This window comes from Brassica rapa, chromosome A09 (genome assembly GCF_000309985.2).
Source record: "Brassica rapa cultivar Chiifu-401-42 chromosome A09, CAAS_Brap_v3.01, whole genome shotgun sequence".
Taxonomy (NCBI): Eukaryota; Viridiplantae; Streptophyta; class Magnoliopsida; order Brassicales; family Brassicaceae; genus Brassica; species Brassica rapa.
In genome coordinates this window covers 42442868-42469541 of record NC_024803.2, presented here as the reverse complement: position 1 = coordinate 42469541, position 26674 = coordinate 42442868, and the positions used below count along the sequence as shown (strand labels likewise).

Sequence of the window (26674 nt, the reverse complement as noted above, 5' to 3'; positions counted from 1 at the left end):
TCTTAGGATCTCCATCTGTTCGACGGGAAACTCTATTCTTAGATCAGATGTCGTTGTCACTGATAAGACTCGTGGTTTCGTTTATGGTGCTGGTGTTGTTTTTAGCTCCGTGCTTAGTAAGCGGATTCTCTCCGAAATGAAGAAGACACGTTTAATGTTCGGGTATCGCGTACAACACACTTGTGTATAAAACATACAAAAAGAAAAATATCTAAACTTACACATCAGAAATATAAGCATACATCAAATCTTAAACAACTACAAACTGTTTTTAAGAATTTCAATTCAACTTGTACATTCTTACTGTTGAACAGCCCGAATCATGTATGTAGGATCTAAACGCAAGAAATGAAGAAATGACTTTACAATATCCAAATAGTTGAAAAGTGGGGAGAAAGAGTTATGGTTTTTGTTACCTATGTATTTGAGATTCCTCATCATGTTAAGCTTCTTAAAATGATCCTATCACCCGAGAAGAAAAAACATTATGATGAGTTTTAAAGTTATTGATACGTGAAACGTATCTCTTGGATCAAAATAGAAACAGAGCAAAGGAAACAAACGTGAGAGAACTAATAATGGAGTCTCTCACCTCCCCCTCTTGTGATCTAATCTCTAGATAAGTATCTATCGTATTATCACTTCTACTTATATACTACTTATGCATGGAATAGGCTAAAGACTCATGACCCAACAAATTGACTCTAACCCATTAACCACTTTGTATCTTCTGAAAATGAGTCTCGTAACCGTTATCTGAAATGGCATAAGAGAAAGTTTGAATCTAATTTTTACCTTGGTGCTTTGTTGTATCCAGAAGCCGACATCTTTAAGAAACTTGTAATCAGAGGCATCAGTGTTAAATTCATGTTTTTGCACATCAACTCTTGCGCTGCTTCTTCAGCAAAAACAATCACCACGTGACCACTCAACCTTGATCCGTTTATCAAAGAACTCCAAGAGTCCACCTTCCTTAGAGATAAGAGGCTGACTAAGGAGTAAGACAGCTATTGACATCTCCGCTAGCTTATGTAGCATGCATTGCTATGAGTCCTGTTGTAAACCATCGAAGGTCTTTATCTGTAATGTTAAAAGCAAAAACAAATAAGAAAAAAGTTACACTGTAACGACCCATAAGCTTAACATACCCGATACCATTCTCATTAATCGCTGCTTCAACATGTGATGTGTTGATGCTCGGTGATCCTCCTCAACAAACTTTTAGTATATAACCACCAGGACCGTTGACGCATGATTCTCATTCCAAGACGGACGTTCCCGAAAGTGAGATGTCATCTTTGACCTGTTGTTATTGTAGTGCTCAAGGAATGGTTTCATTCAACTATATTATTCATTTCCCTGTAATAACCAAAGCAACCAACCTTAAATCTGTAATCACAGACCAAACAACAAACTTAGCAGTTAAATGATAATGGATACATTAAAGTTGTTACCATATCTGAATCCATAACACGGGATCAAGTTATCTTGATTGAAAACCGATGAAGTCTTTCCAATGATGGAAATAGCTTGCTGATAAGGGTTTATTGTCCCAATGTAATGCAGGCTCTTCCTACCGAATGATTTCACCCCTAAATCAAATCACCAGTCAGCTTTCAGATCAGAGTGGCATTCACTTAAAATCTAGACTAAAACATTGGCTATACATAAAGAACGTAACTTGTTTAACTTGTTCACTCATTTCTCTTGGTGACATCAATACCAACAATCAGATTCGAGGACTCCAAACCTGCATGTGGAAGAGCAGAAGCAACCTGTCAAGAGAAAGAAAATCAAACAAAACACCAAATCACCAATAGACATAAACTCACATAAACCAAGGCAAAAAAAGTTTATGTGATTCAAACCTCATCGATGGAGCGGTAGTTATCACCAACCCGTGAAAACTTGCTCTCAAGATTATTCGGAGTTTGCCATCGAGGATTATTGAAGGGTGCAGTACCTAACACAAATATTCTAATGTCTTTTTGTGTGTCGTAGATTTAGAAAACAACAAATAATTTATAACAGAGGCGTGCCTTTACCTGAGCTTGACAAAAATAATAATTTCCACTCCCACTATCATCTCCCATAAACAAAAGCTTTGAATAATAATTTTGATGATCAATAGATGAAAAAGTTGAAAAAAAATCAACGAACAAATTAGAAATCAAAATCAACTGCCATAAACGAAATCTTTCGGAAAAAGTTCGATGATCAGTACGTAAACAAAATCAAAATCAAAATCATCTCCCACAAACAAAAGCTTTTGAGAAAAGTTTGATAATTATGAGTTTTAACTTTGGAATTACCTCGAAGAATCTGAAGATGGAAGTATGCAATCAACAATAGATCGTGTGAGGAGTGGAGAGCTTTTGAGAAAAGCTAAGAGAATGTTGAAGACGACTCTTCAGTTTCAGCCTCTCCTTAACTTTTCCATTTTTTTTTATTAGAAGATAAAAATATAAACTCATTGCTGGACTGGCCATGTTGAACAAACTTAAGGCCCAGATTAGACACAAAACCCACGTAACACATTTAACTTAAATGAAACGCTGCGTAGTGTTGAAGACGGACGCGTGTCAGCTTTGTGGAGAAGGAGTTTCCAAGTGGCATCACAGGAGAGTCACCGACATCTTTATATATATATAGATATCTAGATTCTGGATGTAAGAAGAAAAATAATTCTTATAGATCTAAATGAATGAATGAAAAAGATTCCTAAATGTATTGATTGATTGATGATGCTAAATGCTGATATAAAAAGTTCTTGCCAGTTTTCAGTTTCACGAGGCCTCTTGTTTTGTAAACAGGAACTGAAAAAGAAGCTAAAGGAAAATCAATACTAACAGAGCACAAAAAGAAAGAAAGAGAAGCTGCAAAAAATGGGCAAAAAGCTTTACTATCTCAAACAATGTATGTTCTTAGTTTTCTACTCAAAAGTCCCTGTGTTTGCGTACTTTCAAGTTTTGTTTGCTGAGTTGTATTCTTACATCTTGTGCAGCTGAGATCCGAAAGCAAGAACTCAACAAAGAGTACAACAGTCTCAAGGTATGTAAATCAGTTTTGACCCTAAAGTCTTAAAACTTTATAATCACTGAATCACTTTATGATGTACAATACATGAATCTGGGAAGCTTTCATTGTTTCTTGACAAACGGAGGAAGAAGAATGCTACGAAGGATCATAGGTACATGCCCTATCGTCGAGCCGATACCTCAGAGCAATAGAGAGAGAGATACAATATTGCTTTTAGACTGAATGTTTACGTTGGTTCATTAAGGGGTTTGTGACACTCTTTGTGATGAGAATTGAAATCCAAATGTACTTGTTTTTTTGTTTGCTTAATTGAAAGCCATATCAAGTACTGATGTTACTTCGACTTTGTTGTGGTTCTCTCCAGACACACGAAAGAACCACATAGTTAAGAGTAATCAATATGTGGACCAAAAGTCTTACCATGATTTCAATACAATAAAATTTGCAAACATATTTTAGAAAAAACGGAGTATAAGTATCATCATAGGTGATATTGTTAGTTTAATTGCAGAGTTTGAGTTGATCCGTTTCAGGTGGATCCTCAGGGAAAAAACAAAGATGCTGATGCCTTGGCAAAGCAAGCTTTGTTACTTGAAACTAAAGTAATGAACTCCAGCTTAGGGGTCTTTAAAGTTTGAATGAAAGTTTGTGTTACAAAAAAAAGTATCATTTTAGGATGAGCGTATATGTATCTTAAAATTTTATACGTTTTCTCTTTATCATAACTTTCAACCACAAGCATACTAATATTAGGAATATCTACATTCTGGATGTAAGAAGAAAAAAATCCTTATAGATTCTAAATGAATGAATGAAATTATATTTAATCATTTACTATCCCACAACAGCTAGCAAAATCAAAACTGATTTGTTACGGAATCTGGAAATGTTAATTATAACATCCCTATATAAAGAAGACTTAGTATGAGTTCAAAAAAAAAAAGAAGACCTAGTAACCTGGTTACACAAACCAACATTCATAATTAAGAAACAATTTCCATCAGCTTTTATATCCTCAAGAAAACATGGACAGCAAAAGAATGGCTATGTTGGTGGTGGTGATGTTGGTGACGGGGAACATTTTGTTTGAGGCTGAGGGTTTGGCTTTTCTAGATTGTTATAAAGGCTGTTTTGTGATTTGTGCTGCATCTTCCAACGGATTCAAGAAACTGTTCTGTCCTTTCTCGTGTATCAAGGACTGTAAACAGCCTACTACACCTTCTGAGGCAAATCTAAATGAAATTGACCAGACTGATTATTTTTGTAAACTCGGATGTGCCACTGATCGTTGTGCTTCGTCATCCTTGATCCATGATAAGGGTAAGTTTTCATGTATAATACAGTTTAATCATGTGGATCTAAGGATATTTAGTAGTGATGTCCTAAAATGTTTGGAGTCTAATTAACTTTCTTATGGATGTTATTGTTTTTTTTTTTATATGGGCAGATCACGCAGAGAAAGTTTCAGTATGTGTGGATTCATGCTCAGATATATGCTCCCGCAAGAACTAAACACACAAATTAGTTTGTTATTGTATACTTCCATGAAAAATCAATGTCTAAATAAAAAGATTCGAGCATGTTGTATCGATTAAATTCTTAAATTCAAATGATAACTGATTTCTTGATTTGATATATCTTGTTTTACAAGCAAGTAAATTGACAAAAAACTATTGATCTGAAACAGAGAGTCTAAAATACTACCGAAAAGGAAGTTTAATATATAATAGTTTTATTTTTGGTCAAAAAAATGTTTTGTAGATTATCCAATGTGTATCGTGCCCATCTAATTAATGTGTTGCAATATATATTTGATCGCCCATTTTAATATATATGAATCATAACGAATTACTATATAGCCCGACCGGGAATAATTATTATCGTTAACTATTTGCATTTTCGTTATAGAAAAGAATCTTATGATTACCTGTGTCACTAATTGACAAAATGTAACCCATGTATCTCCTAAGAGACTACACATTTCGTAAGACTAAATACGAGACCTGCTCACCTCAAATTAGTCGTGTTTTGGTTAGGCCTATTCATGTCACGAACCACTGAACACAAAATTGAATCTTTTATAATAAAAAAATATACACATAAAATATATCTAAACTTTTTACTATTTTTAACTTTAATGTAAAATATATAAAATTCGATGTTTCTAATTATCAAGATACGGTAAACAAAAGTTACAAAAAGAAAAAAAGATACGGTAAAACAAGAAGTTGAATCCGGACGATCACACTTCTTGTCTTTTGTTAACCGGCACTACCGTTGGCCCTACGCACTTGGATTTTAAAAAGCGTATAATATCTGAATGCAAAATACACTGAAAACATAATTATCCATTTTTATACACTCAGATTAACAAAAAAAAAGGAAGTATAACCTCCGAATCAGAAATACATAGAAGAAAATAATTATCCATTAAGTATCGTATTACCAAACGATAGTATACCATGATTTGTCGTTCACTATGACAACTAATACAGAAAAAGATTCCGCAATTTATTTATAAATAAACAACACTACCACAAACAATTTTCACAATAAAAATAACTTGATCAACTTTACAATAAAAACAAATGGAAAGCAAAAAGATGGCAATGTTGATGGTAATAGTGACGCTAGTGGGAAGCCTTCTGGACAAGACAAATGCTCAATCTAGTCATTTTAGTGTTTGTTACTCAGATTGTCTTGTGGTGTGTAAATCTCATACTACATTTCCAAAATCTGTTTTGTGTCCATTCACGTGTCTCATGACATGTCTTGTTCCTACTTTACCATCTCCTTCTCCTTCTCCTTCTCCTTCTCCTTCATCTGATACTGTTCCAACAAACAAAATCGATAATACGGAATACTTCTGCAAACTCGGTTGTGCCACTCATCATTGTGTGTCTCTTTCTTTCTTCCAAAATCCGAGTAAGCTTTTCTTTTTTTTTGCATTTCATATTTGTTTTTTTTTCCGCTAAATCATTTCATATTTGTTCGAAAAGTAAAATCTAATCATGTGTACGTGTTAATTGTAAGAATAAAGTATGGTGGTAAATCTCGCATGTTTTTTTTTGTTTTGAAACACACATTGTTTTGAATCTCGCATGGTTTAGTAAAGATATTTTTAGTGATAATTGCATGCATATTCACTTTGCTAGATACAAATTTTACGTGACTGCGGCTGTAGATTACTTTGATTAATGTGAGTTTCAATTTTAATGATTCTTAGATTATAGAAATAGATAAAGCGTTTTTATTTGTGAAAAGTATATTAATGTTGATATAGGATCCAATAATTTGTATCCCAATCACTTAATTACCTTTTTTATTATCATTGTAGTAGTTTGAATTTTTTTAAAAAATCTATTTTAGCCATTGTATAAGTATTTCAAGAAAAGTTTATATGTATTTATGGTTTTTGTCTTTTTGATATTGTTGTGTTGGGGACAGATGCGGAGAACGTTGCAAACTGTGTGGATTCATGCTCATACAAGTGCTCTTAGGAGAAAAGAAGAAATCTATTATTATCATTGTTGTTTAACGAAACGAGTTATGTATTTATATTGATGCTATATAAAAATCAAACAACTTTTCCTTTTAACAAATCAACTGAATAATTATTTCTTGGTTTGATGTTTTTTCTTCAGTTACGAACAAATAAGTGAATAAAAATTGTGAACACAAAATTATATTTAGTTGCAAAATTATCTTTGTTATCTATTAAGAGTGATCTCATAGAGGCCTCGCGTTCGGATATCCGTTCAGATTTGAATAGGATATTTTAGATTTTCGGGTACTTCGGTATAGGGGTCCAGAACCCGTTTCGATAAATTTACATATCGGGTCGGGTTGGGATATTTTTTGTTCGGTTTGGATATTTTGGATCAGGTTCGCATATTTTAATTTAAAAAAAAATCAAATTCCTCATTACTCAAGTTTTTTCTACTTAAAATTTTACAATTAACTCAACTGATTTTAAAAAAATTAATAGGTTGAACGATTAATAGGTTTGAAAGCAAAAGTTTTAAAATAGAAAAACACTAATCTTTTTTTTTTTTGAGAATTTGAATGCAACTTTGTTAATGCATGAAACAAGAAGCTTGACATGCATTTTAAGTGCATAGCAAATCACATTGTCCGAAACTATATGTATAATATATGATTTTGAGCCATGTACAACATCAATATAAATATTTTGAATAAAAAAGTAAACTAGAAATATAATGTTAAGTATACATATGTTTGGTTATCTTCGGTTTCCCATTTGAGTTCAGATATTATGATATTATCCGTTCGAGTTTAGACATTCAATCTCTCCTAAACTCAATATAGTTGTTGGGAATTTTAATCTATTTTTTGGAATCCAAAGAACTATACATATTAACTACAAAAAAAAATTAGAGACTGAGGCGAATGTTTTGTTATCTCACTATGCTCAAAACTGGTCTTGAACCCTGGTCGAGAACACATATTACTTTTTGAGCAGAAATTTGAGCAAATAAGTTATAATGGCCGTATGTTGGGATTGCGAAATCCCATGTCCAACTCTATATTCTCCGATTAGTACGATATTGTCCACTTTGGGCCTAAGAGGCAGACCCGCATGGATTTACTTTTGGTTTCCATCTCAAAAGGCCTCGTACTATTAGAGTTGGACATCTCTTTATATATTAGACACTCCTTGTCTAATTATCCAATGTGGAACTTGGATTGACATCTCTCATTCTCCCCCTCAAGCTAAGGACCATACACCTTGTGCCCTTTTTCCTCTAGCGAATCATCTCGGTGCCTTGTCGCATCTTCGACATTCGACACCCTTAGTCGCAAGATTACTTTGAGTTGCTTTGAAGATGCTCTTCCTACAATTTCAGGATCTTCTTGACTAATCTCTGCCGAACCTCCCTTTCCACCTTGAAAGGTCCCATTCCTACTCGAAGGGTATTTTGGTCTTCTTGCAGATTTTCGTCAAACCGCTCTGATGCCAATTGTTGGGATTTATTAAGTCCATGTCCAACTCTATATTCTCTGATTAGTACGATATTGGCCACTTTGGGCCTCAAAAGCAAGCCCGCATGAATATACTTTTGGTTTCCATCCCAAAAGGCCTCGTACTAATAGAGTTGGACATCTCTTTATATATTAGACACTCTTTGTCTAATTCTCCAATGTGGGACTTAGTTTGTTATCTCACACCGTATACTATATTTTAAGAAGGTCTGATGATTTTAAATTTCAATATATGATTACATATATATATATTTATTTATTTATTTTTAGCACAATATACAAGTTGCAATTTAAAATCTGCATTTCATAATGTTGAATGCATCATGCATGCACATTAATTATTATTCATTTTATGAGGTTGTATGAGAAATGGTAGCAAAATATATCTTGATATTGTTCTATTAAGAAACTAGATGGACACATGCATATTTCAGGAACAACATATTGTTTTATTTTGTGTTATTATCGGGTCGTTACTTTCTAATTGACTGAATTTAAACGCAGTAGAATATGACAATCAATGAAAGTATTTCTTTCATAGTAATACATATATATATTTTAAAAACTATTACTGATTACATCAAAACAAGAAAAAAGTAAATTCATGTACTTAAGTAAATATATCTGAAAACAACTTGCACATGCAAACTTATACCTCATAAACGGAATAATATAATCACCCAATCAGAAAAAATAAAATTAAAGACATGTTAACTATTACAGAAGATTATTTCCTTCTTTTCTGTCACCAGCTTATAAAGATGGTTCACAATCCCTATATAAACAAACATTAACAATAGACATTAACAACATCCACGATTAACAAACAAGTTTCATCGAATCTTATAATCATCTCTTCAAACAAAAAAAAAGAAAGAGAATGGAAAGCAAAAGAGTGACCATGATGTTCATTACACTAATGATAGTGATGATAATGGGGAACTTTGTGGTTCAGGCAGAAGCTCAAGAGCAAGCTTATCCTTTTAGAAGCTGTTTCCCAGGTTGTATTGTGAGTTGTGCCATTGAGAAGAAGTTTCCAACTGGTTTGATGTGTCCATTCACTTGTTTCATGACTTGTCTTCCTCCTCCAACATCAAATACTCCTTCTCCTACGTCACAAATGATTTTGGCAAACGAAATCGATCATACTGATTATTTCTGTAAATTTGGTTGCGCTATTCATCATTGTCTTGCTCTTTCTTCTCTCCAAAATCCTAGTAAGTTTTTTCTTTTCTTTTAAAAGCGTTATTGTGTTTGGTTAACACAAATTACATTTTTCTTTCTTGATTATATGAAAACATCTTATTAATCATAATCATATATATATATGTATGTAGATGTAGAAAACATAATATCTGCTATTACAGATCTTAATTAAAGATTTTTCAATTAATGATTTTTTATTGACCGTGGAATAAGCAGATGTAGACAAAGTTGTGGACTGTGTGGATTCATGCTCAAACAGGTGCTCCGACAAGAACTAGAAGAGACTTTATTAAATGTCTTCTTAAGATAAAAATTCAATGTCTAAGTATCAAAATATATGGGTTAGTGTAGTTTGTATAACTACAATATTCAATCCAAATAAATATGTATTTCCACATTGAAATTATTTGTGTTACAAGCAAATCAATAGATGAAAATACTGAAAAAGTGATAAAAAGAGAGGATGTTTGAAATTATTGTGCCAATTTATATAATTGTAATATATATGAATACCTGGTCTGGTTACTTTCCTCTACTGTATGCAGTAGAATCTATCGACAAGAATAACAATATATCCCTACCAAGTTTGGTGCCTTCTTAGAAAGTCAGTTCTCATTAAAAAAAATTAGTGACCCTAAATTCTTAATAAATATATTAATGTATAAAGTACAAGCCTATTTGGTTTAAGGACAAGTCTGTGTATTTTTTAACACAACCAAGTCTGATTATAGATGATACAATTATTGATAGACACTCACTATATATGACACTGAGCTCTCTTCATTCCAATAATGGTGGAGCGTGTGTGTAATATATGTTAGATTTCTTTGTTTTTCTTTTCATATAGACTATGTACTCATCTTGTTCCAAAAAAAAAAAAAAAGAGTATTTACTCATCTACATAACTCTCAGATCCTGATTACAAATGGTAACTTGCAGTGGAAACTGCAGTGTTGGCTCTTATATAGGATCTAATAATTTGCATTCCATTCACTTTCTACAACTTTGATGCAATTTATACAGCAGTTGCCAATATGATTACATTTAACAAACATTAATTGATTTATTTCAAATGGATAATATCTATTATATAAATATAATATATAGTATAAGTATCTCAAGAAGAGATTTTGCTTTATATGATATTTTTCTTTTCTTTTGTTACAAGCAAATAAGTGAGTAAAACTGTGAACCCAAAAGTATATAGTATAAGTATCTCAAGAGGATATTTTGTTTTTTTTATGATGTTTTTCTTTTCTTTTGTTACAAGCAAATAAGTGAGTAAAACTGTGAAGCCAAAAGTATATTCAGTTGTAAAATAATCAATAGTTATCTATGAGTAGTTGTATCAAGCACATAACTTTCTTTTGGTTCAATATATATAAGCAAATAAGTTTTTTTTTGCTAAAAACTTAAGCAAATAAATTATAACAGCAGTATACTAAATTTTAAGAACATGTGATGATTTTTACATTTAAACTTGAATATTGATACATATATCTCCAGCAGAAGTGACAAGTTTTAATTTAAAATATATATGGCATAATATGGTATGCATGCACGTAAATCATTATTTATTTTATGAGAGATTGTATGGAATATATATAACAAAGTATAATATATCTTACACATATTTTAAGTAAAAATCAGACGGTTACTAATGTAAATTACTGCATTTAAATTTAATAAAATACATGACCATCAACAAAAAGTATATTTTTCATACACATTACCACATGTTTTTTTGAAAACACTATTATACAGATGCATGAGACATCAAAACAAGAAAAAAGATTCATGTCTTTAAGTAGACATATATCTAAAACAGTTTGCACATATTTATGTTAATGAATTTAGCTCACAAACGGAGAATAATATAATCACCAAATGGGAAAAAATCAAACAATAAATATAATACATACATTTCAAACACTATTACACAGATTCATGATACATCAAAACAAGAAAAAAGTAGATTCATGTATTTATGTAGATATATCTGAAAATAGCTTGCACATATTTTGGTTAATGCAAACTTTTACCTCACAAACAGAATAATATAATCCCAAAATCGAAAAAATAAAATTAAAGATAGTATAAGCCACCCCGTACTTACACCTACATAACGTTCTTTTTGTCAATACCTTATTATACATAAGGTTCCAAATCCCTATATAAAAAAACATTAACAACATCCACCATTAGCAAATTCCTCAAATTTATAATCATCTCTTCAAACAAAAAACAAAAGAAAGAAAATGAGAAGCACGAGAGAGACCATTATGCTCATTACAATGATGATAGTGATGGTAATGGGGAACATTATGGCTCAGACACAAGCTCAAGACACACTTTCTTTTAGAAATTGTTATCCCGGTTGTATTGATAGTTGCGCCATTGAGAAACAGTTACCAAAATTACTTTTGTGTCCGTTCACTTGTCTTCTTACTTGTCTTGCTCCTCCAACATCAAATATTTCTTCTCCTCATTCTCAAATGATTTTGGCAAAGGAAATCGATCATACTGATTATTTTTGCAAGCTTGGTTGTGCTACTCATCATTGTATTTCTCTTTCATCTCTTAGAAATCCGAGTAAGTTTTTTTTTCTGTTTTATAAAAACTATTTTGGTTTTGCTGAACACAAACACATTTTCTTTCTTGATTACATGAATGAATTTATTAATAACTGATAACCACATATATAGATGTACTTAGTATATTGACAGTTGTCAAAACATAAGATCTATTATTATGGATAGTAGTTGAAGATTATATAACTGACAGTTTTTATTGTTGTTTGTGGATGAGCAGATGCAGAGAAGATTGTGGACTGTGTGGATTCATGCTCAGACAAATGCTCCAACAAAAACTAAAAGCAATAATAGTTATTCTTATCAAGATAAAAAAAATCAATGTTTAAATATCAAAAGATATGAACTAGTATATTAGTATAGTTTGTATCACTACAATATGCAATTCAAATAAATATCTATTTCATGATTGAATTATTTGTGTTACAAGCAAATCAATAGATGAAACTGTCGACCCAAGAAAATCAAAATGATAAAAGGAGAAGTTGTTTAATAGTATTGTGAGGATCTTATATCATTGTAATATATCATGCATAACAAGTCTGCTTCATTCCCTACACCATCGTAAGGAATAGAACAATCTCGACAAGATAACAATACTATCATGAGACGTTCACACCGCTACCAGTTTCTCTATAATTTACCTTAAATTCTTAACAAAAAAAAAATTCTTAACAAATATTATTTGCATAAAGCACAAACTCATTGGGTTTAGGAGCCAGTCTGAGTATAGATGGCACAATTATAAGTTAGTTGGCTCTTATCATTGTCTTTCTCTTTCCATTTCCCTGCAAGTTCTATTGCACCATCAAACTGTTTTTCTTTTTTGAGTCTTTGATCGTGTCGATAAGTAGGAAACTAATCTCTAGATTCTCTTTTTTTTCTCCCATTCTTCTAAGCTCCCTTATGGCATGAACCACATTACCATAATACCATCCATGCAGACTTCGTTTATTTGGAAATAAGTAACTCCGACAAAAAATCTTATCAAGCATTTTGGAATATTTCTATATTTACATGATCTGTACAACATAGTCAGGAATGGAGAAGGGACAATCAGAATCAGATCAAATCAAATCAAATCAAATCCAACTATTAGAGAACTATTATGATTTATGACAGAATACAGTCACTAAGATCATATGGCGTGACTTTTGAGACTTGGGAGAAGCCTATATGTGTGTGTGTGTGAAGCTGGTTTTGTCAGAAGGCTCGACAGAGTGTATTAGTCGTGGTCAGGTTAGAAGAGTGTTGCTGTTCAATTGGGCTGCTTGTGGGACTACAGACTCTGCTTCTCTTTGGTTCTGAGATCCTCACGTTGGAGATCGCAACCACAAGCACATCGACCACACCGCTCTCATCTTCTTCCTCCTCTGTGTTGGAGAATGAATCAGTCGGTGAATCAGATGTTGTCTTATTCTTCTCTCTGTTCGCTCTGTTTAGGTCAATTTTCTCTATTTGGCTGCGAATCTGGAGGCATGGAGGAGGTCCTGTTTGATTCTTGTGCTTCGACTTGATACACATCGTCTTGAGTGTCCGGTCTGTGTAGAAGAGTATCCACGGATGCCCTGAAACACACAAATCACGATATGGTAACTAAACAACGACAAACAAAGGATCCAGTAACACTGCACGCTAAATAGACATAAAAAAGTCTTACTTAGCACTTCATCCGCTGTGATTCTGGAAGATTCTTCCCTTGTTAGCATTCTTGCCAACAGATCACGGGCTGGTTTGGACACTGACTCCCACACTCCCGAGTTGAAATCAAGCTTCACTTTCTTGATTGCTTCGAAAATTGCATCCAAAGAGTCTCCCTTAAACGGGAGTACACCAGATAAGAGAGCGTATAAGAGGACTCCTGCACTCCAAATGTCGACTTTCTCTGAATAGTTCTCAGAGAGAACTTCCGGTGCAACATAAGCAGGACTTCCCGCCAATCCAGACAATGTTTGACCTGTACAAAGCATATTAAACCAATATATTAGTAAAACCTTGACAGCTCAATTAAGATACATAGAAAAGGTCAAACTATGATCTCAAGTAGAATACGTCAAGCGCTTTATCTCTCATGAAAGAAGACGAACCATAACTTGTCAAGTAATATTAACATAACAATACTTTAATCACAATAACTATCTTATCCAGTCACTACACTTGACAATTTTATAAAGCACCACAAATCATTTAAACTGCATACACAAATTACTTAAAGTCATTCTTGAATTACCTTTTGCAATTCTCATGGCAAGTCCAAAATCAGCCAGCTGTATCTTCCCAGCAGCTGTTAGTAGAATATTCTCAGGTTTTATATCTCTATGCACAACTCCCATCTCGTGGCAATATTTGATAACTAGCATGAGGTCCTTGAATATATTAGCTGCTCTCTGCTCAGAATACTTACCCTCTTTAACCATCTGATCAATCAAACGTCCCCCGGAACACAGCTCCATCACAAGATGGAAACAATCAGACTCCTCATAAACAGCATGCAACGTGACAACCCGAGGATGACCAGACAAATGCTGCATTATCTCAACCTCCCTGTGAACAGTCTCCTCCCCCTTCTTCAGAGTTTTACAAGCAAAGTCAATCCCATTATTCTTCGACCTACAGATCCTAACCGACCCGAATTTACCTTTCCCAATATTAGGACCAAACACATAATCATCGTCAATCTTATTCTTCCTGCCAGTCTGCGTGGAAACGTCAATGCACCCAATCTTCCTCTTCAAACCTCTCCCTGACGAAACCAAAGAGGACGCACCACAAGGAGGCGCAGTAGCAACGCCGGCGAGCCGTCTCTTAAAGGAGCCAACGGACTCCTCGTCAACAGTATCATTCTCCTTGCACCGCTTCTTAAGTCTAGCGTAACCCTCTAGCGAAAAATGCGACCTGAAGTTGGACGATCGTGACGCATTTGCACATGATGACAAATCCTCTTGTAAATTCTCGAAACCCTCAGTTTCGCTACCTTTCCGCTTCTTCCTCATCAAACCAGCAATGAACGAATCTCACCGCATCAGAATCCACTACAAAACCAGAACAAACTAATCAGTCATCGCATAGACCCAAATCAAAAGTAACCGAAACTCCAATTTCCAATAACGTAAAATGAGAAAAAAAAAATCAAAACTTTACTCCATTGAATGAGAGAACATCACTTAACAAGTACAATTATATATAGAACAGTGGAAGAACAAAAGGCGCAGATTCTCCCCCATTGATTTTCCCGCGAAACACAAAACTTTCCCGGAATACTATATCGAAACAGCAAAACCCTACGCTCAATCCCTTGATCGAACTACAGAAAGAGGATAAAGCTCAGGGATTAGGGAAGATAACGAACCTAGAGGCGAAGCCGATCAGAGGGACTGATGGGATGCAATTGAGCGAATCGAGGCGAAATTGGCGATAAATCGAGAGAGGAAGCAGAGAATCCAATCCTGGAGAAATCAAAAGAGCAGCGAAGATCGAAACCCTAGAAATCTCGATAATTGGGGGAAGAGAAGAGAAGCCTGAATCATATAATGTAGCAGATCTTCGTTAAGAAGAAGGTTATAACGAGATTGCGTTATTTATATATATATATATATCTCTCTCTAAACCGGGTCTATGTCGGCCGTCTGAAAACCGGTTTATTATTATTTTGATTGAACCTTCTCCAGGCTTGAGATTGCGTCACTTTGTTTCTTTTTTTGTCAACTATGGACTAGTTTTAGTAAGTGCAAATTATTATTTATTGTTTTTACGTTTTTACTGTAATATATGTGCATTGTAGCATTTATTAACAAACAAACAAAAGAATCATTTAGAGAATCTAATATCTATAAGGCAAAATTACTGTACGTATTGTTGGTGTTAATTTTCACGAACAAGAACACCATCACCATCTGATGTGTTTGGGATGTCAAGGTTGCATGTACAGATAGATGGGAGTGGTTCGTGAATCGTGTCTGGATGGCACGTGATGACTTGGTTGCAGATGCTCTGATGAGCATGAAACTCGAGGAGCTGTCAGTGCTTGATGCTCTGATGTTACCAGTGACGCTGTCCAGTCCAGACAAGAGTGGTATTGCTTCTGCATGGAATATGAAGGAACAAAGATTAAACAAAATTGGTGAGGTTGTTGATGGTCCAGAATCCAGATGGTGTGGCTCATGAGTCATGACCGTTCAGTCCTTGCCTATGGTTTTTGTTTTCGATGCCACTTTACCTTTGAGAGTGCTACAAGAATGACCACTTGCAATGTGTTTCCTGATACTGATTTAGTCAGGATACTCGTTTTGCATCCTCATGGAGCAATTCTACTTCATATGGTCAAGACTCAGAGATATTCTCTTTACCACCTCAGCTTTCTAGCAGAGCTTCAGATTTTTGAATACAGATTTAAATAGATAAACAGATACACACAAAGTGGAACAAGGGAAGGGCTTAGAACTCATGAAATCTATTGTAGTTCTAAGGAGTCATTAGATGAGGCGTTCAAGAGCAAGGGAATTGGCTCAGTTGTAGTTTCTATCTTGAAATTTTACAAACCTTTCCTAAAAGCATAAACAGAGCAAAACACACACCTTAGATGAGGCGTTCAAGAAAGCATATCCAAAAAGCTTTTGTCCAATCCACCATCCGATAACATATCCATAACCATCTTCATGGTGGAAGCATCTGCAGAGAAGCCACACCTCTTCATTTCTTCGATGAGTTCAACTGAATTGCTTATGTCGCTGCCTCTGAGATGAGCTCGTATTAGTGTGTTGTATGTACAATCATTTGGCGCAATCCCATCTTCCTCCATTTTTCTAAGCAACATCTTTGCTTCAGGCAGTGACCCTTTCTTACACAATCCCGAAATCATTACAGTGTACGTCTTAACATCAGGCTTCACTCCTTTCGAAGGTAGGCTGCAGAATAGATCCCAAGCTTCATCGACCTTACTAGCATTGCACATCCCGTGAATGATGATAGAATATATACCAATGTCAAGTTCCGTCTTAGTCTTGTGCATTTTTTCAAGTATTTCCATGGCTTCCTCTAGTTCTCCATTGTCACACAACCCATCCAGCAAAATACCGTAAGTCACAATATCAGGATGAGCACCTTCAGAAACCATCTCTTGGAAGAGTTCTTTGGCAACTTTAAGTTTTCCTACTTGACAAAACCCTTGAATGAGACTGCTATAAGTGACTGTATCTGCAACCAATCCTCTCAGAGACATTTTGCGGAAAAGTCTCATACCTTCATCAACCAGTTTAGCCTTACAATACCCGTTTATAAGGATATTATACGTCCAAATATCAGGATCGCATCCCTTGCTAACCATCAGATCCAGCATCTGGTTGGCTTCATCTAAGCGCTTTTCGTAGCACAGCCCATATATCAAAGTACTATATGTAATGGTATTAGGATCTATTCCTCTTGGGATCATCTCATTGTACAATTCTTCAGCCTCAGAAAGCTTTCCCTCTTTCACAAAACTATCAATCAAAGCATTGAAAGTGACAACGTTAGGGGTGATTCCCCTTGTGATCATATCCCTCAGCAGCTGTGCACCATCATCCCATCTGCCGGCACTACAGAAGCCTCCTATGAGAGAGTTATAGGTGATGACATTTGCTTTGACCCCTTTGGTTTCCATTTCATTGAAAAGGATGAGTGCATCTTCGAGGCTCCCATCTTTGCAAAGACTATCAATAATGACATTGTATTTAGCAGCATCGAGTTCGATTTTTCTACCTTCCATCTTTCTGAGCAGATCCAAGGCGGAGGAAGTGTTGCCTGACTTACACATTCTGTTCAAAACCGGACCGTAGGTAAATGTGTCGGGTTGACATCCATTGGCCATCATTCGATCTATCAAAGCCATTGCTTCAGACAATCTGTCTTGGAGACAAAGCCCATTGACAATAGTGTTGAGTATAATGAGATTTGGAATAACCTTCATTCCCACCATTCGATCAACTAACTCCACAGCTTCAGAAACTTTACCCACTAGAGACAATCCGTTAATCAAAGTCGAGAACGTGATTGTGCTAGGTTGATATCCAAGTTTCAAAATCTTTCCCATAGCAGAAAAAGCAAAACCGAGTTTCCTACGCCTGCAGAAGCAATTGATCATAATGTTGAGAGTGTATAGATCATACGCAATCCCTTTCAGTTCCATTTGCTTGCAGAGAGCTAAGACAAGGTCATACTGTTTCGTTTTGGCAAGTAAACCAAACAATCTGTTGAAATCTATGACCGTAGGAAGAGGACGAGACCGAAGCATGGACTGAAACAGAGCTACAGCATCATCCTTCTTGATATCGACGAGCCCACTTCTCAACGTCTCTCTATAACAGAGATTTCTATCGCTGCTAGAAAAGCCACGTCCGCAGACGAAAGACAAGAACTCGTAAGGGCTGTGGAGTAAAGAAGTTATCAGGTTACCTGCAGTCTCCAGGAGAAGAGGCCAAGCAGATCTCAAAGCTTTGGCACTCCGTATCCGAATCATCAACATCATCGTCTCTCAACCTGAATCGTTCCTTTCCCCTCAGCTCAAAGCTCTCACACTCTCTGTCTGTAAACCCGAGTCCCAAAGAGCCAAGACACGCAGCTTTCAGTGACAACAAACATAAGCGCAAATTGCCGACCAAACCGATTCAATTTCGTTCGACCGGTCTGAATCAAACCGAAATATACGAGAAATTTTGTCGCATATATGTAATACGAAGATTTAAACCGATATTAATTGTGTTCGATTCCGGTTTTGACTCGATGTTGGTCTGTCTTGGTCGATTTTTATGCGTCTCTGTATACAACTAAATCTAAACCAATCCGACTTGGTTTAGTAATAATTAATCCGGTTTAAATTTGGCTCTTTTTTTTTGTTGGACCAATTTCAAATTAAATTGAACCATTTCATCCGAAGTTCAAGTTGAGCTAGCTAAGATGACAGTTATGATTGTTTTTCTTCTTTTTGAACACATACAGATGTGATTGTAATATTATCAGCCAAACTGGACTTGACCCTTGAAAAAATTTATAATCTCAGATCAAAATCTTCAATGGTCAATCTCCAGATGATGAAAGTCTCTCTGACAATTTATTAGAGATAAACTTGTAATTAGAGATAAAGATCACATAATGTTTAGATAGATCTTATCGTCCGGGTATCTAGGATTCGAGTATATCTCATATATCTCTCAACGTGTATAAGGGAGGAACATTGGTTTATGAATTCAATAACATAGAATACAGTTTGACACAATTCGAGGTCGACACAAAGTTAGTTAAACACAAAGAAGTATCATATCTAAGCAAATGTTATGTAGGTCGTGAATAAGCAAAGCTATTTCTTCTAGACTTCCTCATGATCCAAGTTGCTACTCTTGAGGATGAATAACCATTTGTCTACGCACGAGCAGTGGAAATGGTGACCACAAGGAAGTTCCCTTGGTTCTGTTCCGTCTTAATGATCAATCAGTTTACAAAACCTGCTTGTTTATTAATTAGAAGCCCACATAATCAACCTTTGCTAAGATAAGTCCTAAGTCCTAACCAAAGAAAAAACATACCTTTCAACGCTCTAAGACAATACAAAAAACACCAAACCCCTAAGAGAGCATATCCAAAAATCTTTTATCCAATTCACCGCTAGATAACCTATCCATCACCATCTTAACAGTGGACGCATCTGCTGAGAACCCATAACTCTTCATTTCTTCTATAAGTTCTGCTGATTTGGCTAAGTCGCAATCTCGAAGATATGCCCTGACAAGAGTGTTGTATGTACAATCATTCGGCGCATTCCCATCTTCCTCCATTTTTCTAAGCAACATGTTTGCTTCAGACAACGACCCTTTCTTACACAGTCCCCAAATCATCACCGTGTACGTCTTAACATTAGCCTTCACTCCTTTCAAACCTAGGCTACAGAACAACGTCCACGCATCGTCCACCTTACCACTCTTGCACATCTCCTCAATCATAATCGTATACATAACAACATCAAGCTCCATCTTACTCTCTTCCAAATCCTTAAATATCTCCAACGCCTTCTCAAGCCTCCCGTTCTCACACAAACCATCAAGCAGTATACCATACGTCATAGCATCAGGAACAACACCACACGAAACCATTTCTTGAAAAAGCTCCTCAGCGATCTTAACTTTCCCGGATTGACAAAACCCTTGAACAAGGATGCTATAAGTAACTTCATTAGCAACCAATCCCCTCTCAGGAAACTCCCTGAAGAGTTTCATAGCATCATCAACTCTTTTCACCTTACAATACCCTTTCAAGAGACTATTAAAAGTCACAAGATCAGGACTGCAGTTACTCCCAACCATAAGACCCATCATCTTCTTCGCCTCTCCGAGCCGGTTCTGCATACAAAACCCATCTACCAAAGAGTTATAAGTGATAGTATTGGGAGCCACACCTCTCGTGATCATCTCCTCGTAAAACTCTTTAGCCTTCTCAAGCCTCCCTGCTTTAACACAAACATCAATCAACACATTGAAAGTCACAACATTAGGGACCATCTTCCTCCCAATCATATCCTTCAAAATCTTCGCACCTTCATCCCATCTCCCAGCTTTACAAAACCCACCTACAAGAGAATTATATGTAACAACACTAGACTTGACTCCTTTCCTCTCCATCTCATTGAGTAGATTAACCGCATCATCCGTTCTCCCATCTCTGCAAAGACTATCAATAACTGTACTGTACGTAACCACATCAGCCTTCACATCACTTTCCTCCATCTTCCTCAAAAAATCCAAAGCCAGAGAAGTATCTCCTGATTTGCAAATCCCATTGACTATAGAACCAAACGTAACCGTGTCTGCTTGGCATCCATTCTCCACCATTTTATTAACCAAACCCACAGCTTCGGAGACTTTGCCTTCAAGACAGAGTCCATTGATGAGAGTGTTGTATGTGGTTGTGTCAGGGCTAAACCCAAGCTTCATAGCTTTCCCCAAAACAGAGTAAGCAAAACAAGTTCTGCAGCTACGACAAAAGCAGTTGATCATAATGTTGAGAGTGTAGATGTTATGTGCAATCCCGTTTAGTTCCATTTGCTTGCAGAGATTCAACACGAGATCATACTGTTTTGTCTTGGCAACACCACTGAACAGTCTACTGAAGTCGATGAGTGTAGGAAGAGGATTAGACCTGATCATGGATTGGAAGAGAGCAACAGCATCATCTTTCTTGATATTGACGAGTCCGTTCCTCAATCTCTCTCTGAAACAGACTTTCACATCGGTAATTCCAGAGAAGTCTCGTTTGCAGCAAGACAAGAAGGTAGAGAAGCTACATAGCGAATCAGTTCTAAGCGTACCTGTCTCCGAGAGATGAAGCTGAACCAATCTCGAAGCTTTTTGATTAAGTGTGGTAGACTTTCTGTAGAACAACATCGTCGCACACAACGTGTTCGTCGAAATGCCGCAAAGAACTTATGTATGTTACTAACCATTAATAATGTTTTGGCGGTTGATGACTAATCACAATTAATCCAAGCTAGAGCTAGCACACATGAGATGTCATGATGTCATGCACACATGTTATGAGATGTTAGAGCTAGCATACAATCACTACAAAGGATTGTAATTTAAAGTTGTGTTTGTCTCAATACTCTAAAACTAATCTTTACATGTAATAAAAACATAGAGTTACTAGAATTTTTTTGACCAAAAAGAAAAGTTACTAGAACTTTAGAAGGTATTAAATATATTTCTCTAGAACATAGAGTAAATTTTCAAAAAATAATAAATAATTTAAAGAATAGAGAATATTATTTATTATACTTTTTGTTAGGGATGGGTAACCCATTAAATTTGGGTGGACTTTATGGTAAGTGCAAAAATCACGTGGTTTTGAAGTGTGAGCAAAACAAATTAGCACTTTTAGTTTTGGAGCTATCAGCTTCAATTTTATTATGCCTTCCAAGTTTTAAACAGATCTACTTACGTTAAATTAAAGAAAACGATGCCATGCAACTATATACTATACGTTATCTATATGAATTGCATATTAAAAAGTGGTGTTCATGTTTCCCTAGGCCCTCAATTTATGACGAAGTCTTTTTAGTCATTGCTTACCTCATTGCCAATTATTTTACTTCTCCCATAATTTTCTTCTCCAGTTGCTTTATATTTTTTGTTGTTTTTGTTGTCTTCTTAAGAAAACACTATTTGATCATAAGTGTTCTAGAAGTATTTCACTAACGTAGATAATATACCGCCGTCGTCTTGCCTTGTATGTAGAAATTATCAGTTGATAAGATCGGATTTTGATTACTGCTCTATAGTTTTTGGAAGTATATACTATTCATATTGCACACATTATTTTTTTTTACTTTTCTTCAATCGTCCATTTTAGTGATTAGAAAAATATCATAGCTCTTATTTTGGCTTATATATTAACACTACAAGAAATTAAACAGCGGCATACCGAGGGAAAAAATCATCGGTATGTCGTTGGAATAACGCTATTCCGACGATATACCGACGAAACAAGTCCTCGGAAATAACTTCTCGGAAATTTCCGATAGAATTCCGAGAAAATGAATTTCCGAGGAAACTCCGAGGAAACTCCGAGGACCACAAGTTCGTCGAAAAGTTTCTCGGAATATACCGAGGAAGAACTTCCTCGGAATATTTTGATGGATTTTCCGATGGTCCAATCCTCGGAAGTCCCGACGAAATATTGCTCGGAAATTTCATCGGAAATTTTCAAGGAACGCAGCCCTCGGAAAATTCCGAGGAAGGGTCCCTCGGCATATTCCGACGACTAATTCCGAGGAAATGCTCGTCGGAAATTTCCGAGGGTTCGTTTCCTCGGAATTTAAAAAAAAAAAATTTTAAAAAATTAAAATTTTTGAAATTTAAATTCGAAAATATAAAATTAAAATTAAAATTGGAAACATATTAGATAATATTCAAAGTTGTACAAATAAAAATAAAACATTCCGAGTTTTTGAAAAAAAAAACTACGGGTCTTGAATGTTCGGGAACATGTACACATGTATATCAAATTCACTAGTTTATGAGTTCTGTTCTGAAACCTATCACTTATGAAGGAAAAGTAACAACCAAATTCACTCTGTCTCATAAGCAAATCAAGATTCAAGAGTGTCTTAATTTTGAAGATTAATTAATCTATTAACTTGATTAGCCTTTTTCTTTTTCCAACTAGTTTTATTAAAAAGGGCAAGCCCAAGAAACATACCGAGTTACAAAACCCACACTGACAATAAAAAAAAGCAAAAGCCCGAAAACAACGGGCACACAAGCAGAAAGGAAATGGGCCATGCCCAAACTTCTAAAGCCCGGCTTTACCGCCCCAAACGTCGACTCCGTCGACACAAACGTGCCCACGTGTCTAAATTTCAATTCCGGAGGACACGCGTCACTCCATCTCTTCACTTTCACAACCACTAGCGATCTCAACGGCGTTTCACCAGAATCACCCCTGAACCATCATCCTTCATCGCTTCCGGAACACACCGGAACCCATGACCTACATCCATCTTCACCGCAACCGCCTTAACTCATGTATTCTTTATCAAATAGAATCAATCGCAAGAGCGAGATCTCATCCGCCACAGTTCAAACATACACCAGAGTAAAAAGCATCGCGCAGACCATAACCATCTTTCACCGGAGAGCTTCTCTCATCCTGCGACGAGAGCTCAACTACCGAATCCCAAACCGACACCGCATGAACAAATATAAAAAAGCACACCCTAAAACAGATCTAGAAAACCAAAAGCCGAAGAGGCAAGGAAAACCTTATTTAATACGCATCGTTTTGTATGTAACATATTTTTAATCGTATGGCCTAAAACTTTTCTGATTTAATTATCGGAAACCCTACAAATCCACTAGACCACTCCTGTTAACTATCAAGTAACGTGGCTTGAAATTCTTAAGCACACCAATATATAAAGTACGAGCAAGCTATATTATATGAGAAGAAAACTAAAAAGTAGAAGTATACCCTATGGTTTGATATGTGACTCCTCCCCACGACTGGCGTTTTACTTTTATGAAAGGTCAAACCCTATGGCCATGGGGACAAACAGACACTCACGACCAAATATGTCATCTATTTGTTTTTTAACCTTAATGATTTCGTCAGTTAAAACTTAGAAAACACATATGGTTGGCCCTTCCACATGTTGATATATCTCGTTAATCGTCGTAAAATGTATATTTTTGTCCAATAAAGGTGACCTTTTCCCTATTAGAAATCATATATACATATTTTTTTTACTAAAGGCTTTCAAGTCATCTATACATGTTAAGATTAGTTTTACTGATTAGATTCTCTAGAAGATAATACTAAAGGTCGTTTTCCTATTCTCTTTTGTTTACTTTGCAGAGATGTCCGTGTTTTGTTACATTCATAACAAGGATAGTTGATAAAATGCTAGGATCTCCAACTTTTCTGGGTTCATATAAGTTTCAACGTGTTTAAGTACTTTTAAAGCATCGATAATTTGATTTCTTAGTTAGTTCTTTTTATTTTCTATGTATTTTCTTCAAGTAAAAGAATATATTTAAGGGCTTGCCACATGCGTACAGCGTACGGAACAGACAACGCTAACGAACTTTCTCCACAATTCTCTCGAATCCCTCGTGTTCGTGTTGTGTAGCTTGAAGAAGTTTTAATTACTTCATAAAGGAAGCTTTAATTATAAAGTCTTATTTTCTTCTAATTATACGTTTCTATATATATTATTTTCATTCTTTTTGTCGTCGTATTACCTTTTCTTTCCCATATATGAATCTGTAATTATATATTGTTCACTGACAAAAATAAAACTTCTGACTGCGTTCATCATTTTTGTCGCTCAGCATTTTTTCTATAAACTTGCAATTTAATATATTTCTCGCTTTATAGGAAAATAGGGTATCTAATTGTTAGAAAGTTTTAGGCTAGAGGTTCTCCTCAATCGATATATAAGTTTTTTTGCTAAAGTTCTCAATTTTCCGCACCGCTGCTGCTTTTAATCGATATATAAGTTGACAATGCTTATTAACGTTCCTAAATAAAGCTTATTAAGAAAAGAAATATTAGGTAGTCACGGCATCTACAAGGAATGGATATTGGTATATGCTATGAGCCTGTTAATTTCTAAATTGTAAACGTAAATAATAATTGTAGAAGGGGAGAAAAAGAACACAAAATAGCAAAAATATAAGAAGAATGATAATACGAAGATATGTATCACGTGGCCACCTTTCTGTGTTAAACTTAAAACACAGCCAATAAGTTTGACCCGAGAGCTTTAAGCTCCGTCCAATAATTAGTATTTTATGATTCATTAATTTCATTTTTTAACTCTAAAAATTATGAATTCTGGTGTTTTATCAACTCGAATACTCGATCATCAAATTTCCATGCCACTAAATTCGAATATTTAAGCCATAATCAGAAACAGTAAAAATATAATCATAAAAATAAGATGGCAAAACAAGTTGAGCTACTAGATAATATTAATATTTTTGTGTGATATAAAAATATTAGAATATGATTATATCAATTCCAAAACTGATATCTGCAGGTTTGATGAATTTGTTATTATTGTTACTGTTAAGCAAAGAACAAGAACACTAAAAACAATAACTAATTGAGTTGTCTCTATCTTGGTACATGCATCCCCCCTAACAATCACATCTCAATACTCTTAATGTAACTATTATTTTTTCAATAACTTTGTTTTTAATTTCATTAAAACCCTAATTGGGTTACTATTTTGGATGTTCTCCAACAAATATGTAACCTGCTTACTCATACCATATCACACAGATACTGGCAAACATATACACACATAAATTCACCTCTAATCCTAAATACAATAATGGGGGTTGGCAAAACTTTTGACTGAAGACAATATAAGCAAAGCAATGACAATAATGTTATTCTTCTTGTTTATTTTCCCTATAAAAGAAGATTCCTCTTTGTCTTAATCACACTGTGTATAGTAGTTTCTAGGTCTAAACTTTGAAGTTGTAGTTTTGACCCAGGATTACTGATAAAGAAAGCACTTTTTGTCACCAAATATGCAACATCAATATGTATTATCTATCAAAAGATCACAGAAAGGTTAATAATAGTGGAGAGTCTTTCACAGTAACCTACCTACAGTTGGGTTTTTACTTTGCGGGTGGAAAGTAGAATTGCATGGGTTGCTGCATAAAGCCTGAGCCCGTGGCTCAATGGCTAAAACCCACATTCTCCTGTGATTGGTTTAACCTAATGGGTCCCAAGAGCCGACTGAGATTATATGTCTCTCACCAAAAGCCAAAAAATATAATGATAATAATGTAAATTCAACTCTCAGGTTAATTATCTCATCTGAACAGATAATTAGCAGATACAGTGGTTGACAACAAGATCTAGAAGCTGATGTATACATTATTTTGCAATAGTATCAATCTTGAGTTTGACCAGTGGGATTTTTTTAAAAGTAGATGAACCAAATAATGATAATGATTAAAAACACATGACAAGCAGATCTAAAGAGGAGATTCTGAGCATGAATGAGAACAAAACTGAAAAGTACTTATATGTTAATTTATTTTGCTTCCCTGGTGTCAAAGATTGTATTAGATACAGGGATTTTAAGCATAGATATGAAGGAGAAACAATTATCAAGTCAGCAATGTAAGTAAAGCTGGAAACTCTTTTTTCCATGCATGTGTAATAACTATATGAGTCAAGCTTCAAGTTACAACATCAATATGTTATCATCATTATTAGTTTATTATCAAATCTAGTGGAGAGGAAGAGCCCACCAATGATCTCCTAAAATGAAGCTGTAAACTTGCCTAATG

At 35.1% G+C, this 26674-nt stretch overlaps 5 protein-coding genes and 1 long non-coding RNA gene across 15 annotated transcripts; 3 read left to right on the top strand and 3 right to left on the bottom strand.

Moving 5' to 3' along the window:
* Nucleotides 1-200: 200 nt before the first annotated feature.
* On the bottom strand, nt 201-2540 carry LOC103843115. Of its 10 annotated transcripts, XR_628083.3 has the most exons (8): nt 2313-2445; nt 2046-2102; nt 1869-1963; nt 1682-1775; nt 1455-1592; nt 1149-1359; nt 796-1080; nt 201-462 (listed from the first exon to the last, which is right to left on the bottom strand). It is a non-coding gene; the product is annotated as an uncharacterized LOC103843115 (long non-coding RNA). The 10 variants fall into 10 exon arrangements; XR_004451226.1 differs by having other exon boundaries at nt 1682-1750; nt 2046-2540; XR_628082.3 differs by having other exon boundaries at nt 2046-2531.
* A 305-nt stretch (nt 2541-2845) lies between these two features.
* Nucleotides 2846-7012, top strand: LOC103843113 (thionin-like protein 1). Its single transcript, XM_009119819.3, has 3 exons — nt 2846-4359; nt 4487-5964; nt 6487-7012. Exons 1-2 carry the CDS (start codon nt 4065-4067, stop codon nt 4549-4551), a joined length of 360 nt encoding a protein of 119 aa, XP_009118067.2. The 5' UTR covers nt 2846-4064; the 3' UTR covers nt 4552-5964; nt 6487-7012.
* Nucleotides 7013-8862: 1850 nt separating this feature from the next.
* Nucleotides 8863-11339, top strand: LOC103843112 (thionin-like protein 2). The gene is made up of 2 exons (XM_009119818.3): nt 8863-9260; nt 9466-11339. The coding sequence occupies exons 1-2, from the start codon at nt 8924-8926 to the stop codon at nt 9525-9527; spliced, it is 399 nt and encodes a 132-aa protein (XP_009118066.1). The 5' UTR covers nt 8863-8923; the 3' UTR covers nt 9528-11339.
* Nucleotides 11340-11454: 115 nt separating this feature from the next.
* Nucleotides 11455-12254, top strand: LOC103843111 (thionin-like protein 2). The gene is made up of 2 exons (XM_009119817.3): nt 11455-11841; nt 12061-12254. The coding sequence occupies exons 1-2, from the start codon at nt 11508-11510 to the stop codon at nt 12120-12122; spliced, it is 396 nt and encodes a 131-aa protein (XP_009118065.2). The 5' UTR covers nt 11455-11507; the 3' UTR covers nt 12123-12254.
* A 552-nt stretch (nt 12255-12806) lies between these two features.
* LOC103843109 (serine/threonine-protein kinase PEPKR2) lies at nt 12807-16012 on the bottom strand. Its single transcript, XM_009119816.3, has 4 exons — nt 15190-16012; nt 14071-14872; nt 13501-13797; nt 12807-13408 (listed from the first exon to the last, which is right to left on the bottom strand). The coding sequence occupies exons 2-4, from the start codon at nt 14831-14833 to the stop codon at nt 13044-13046; spliced, it is 1425 nt and encodes a 474-aa protein (XP_009118064.2). The 5' UTR covers nt 14834-14872; nt 15190-16012; the 3' UTR covers nt 12807-13043.
* Nucleotides 16013-16257: 245 nt separating this feature from the next.
* On the bottom strand, nt 16258-26668 carry LOC103843107 (pentatricopeptide repeat-containing protein At1g12300, mitochondrial). Its single transcript, XM_033278562.1, has 2 exons — nt 19439-26668; nt 16258-18348 (listed from the first exon to the last, which is right to left on the bottom strand). The coding sequence occupies exons 1-2, from the start codon at nt 21245-21247 to the stop codon at nt 16429-16431; spliced, it is 3729 nt and encodes a 1242-aa protein (XP_033134453.1). The 5' UTR covers nt 21248-26668; the 3' UTR covers nt 16258-16428.
* Nucleotides 26669-26674: the final 6 nt, after the last annotated feature.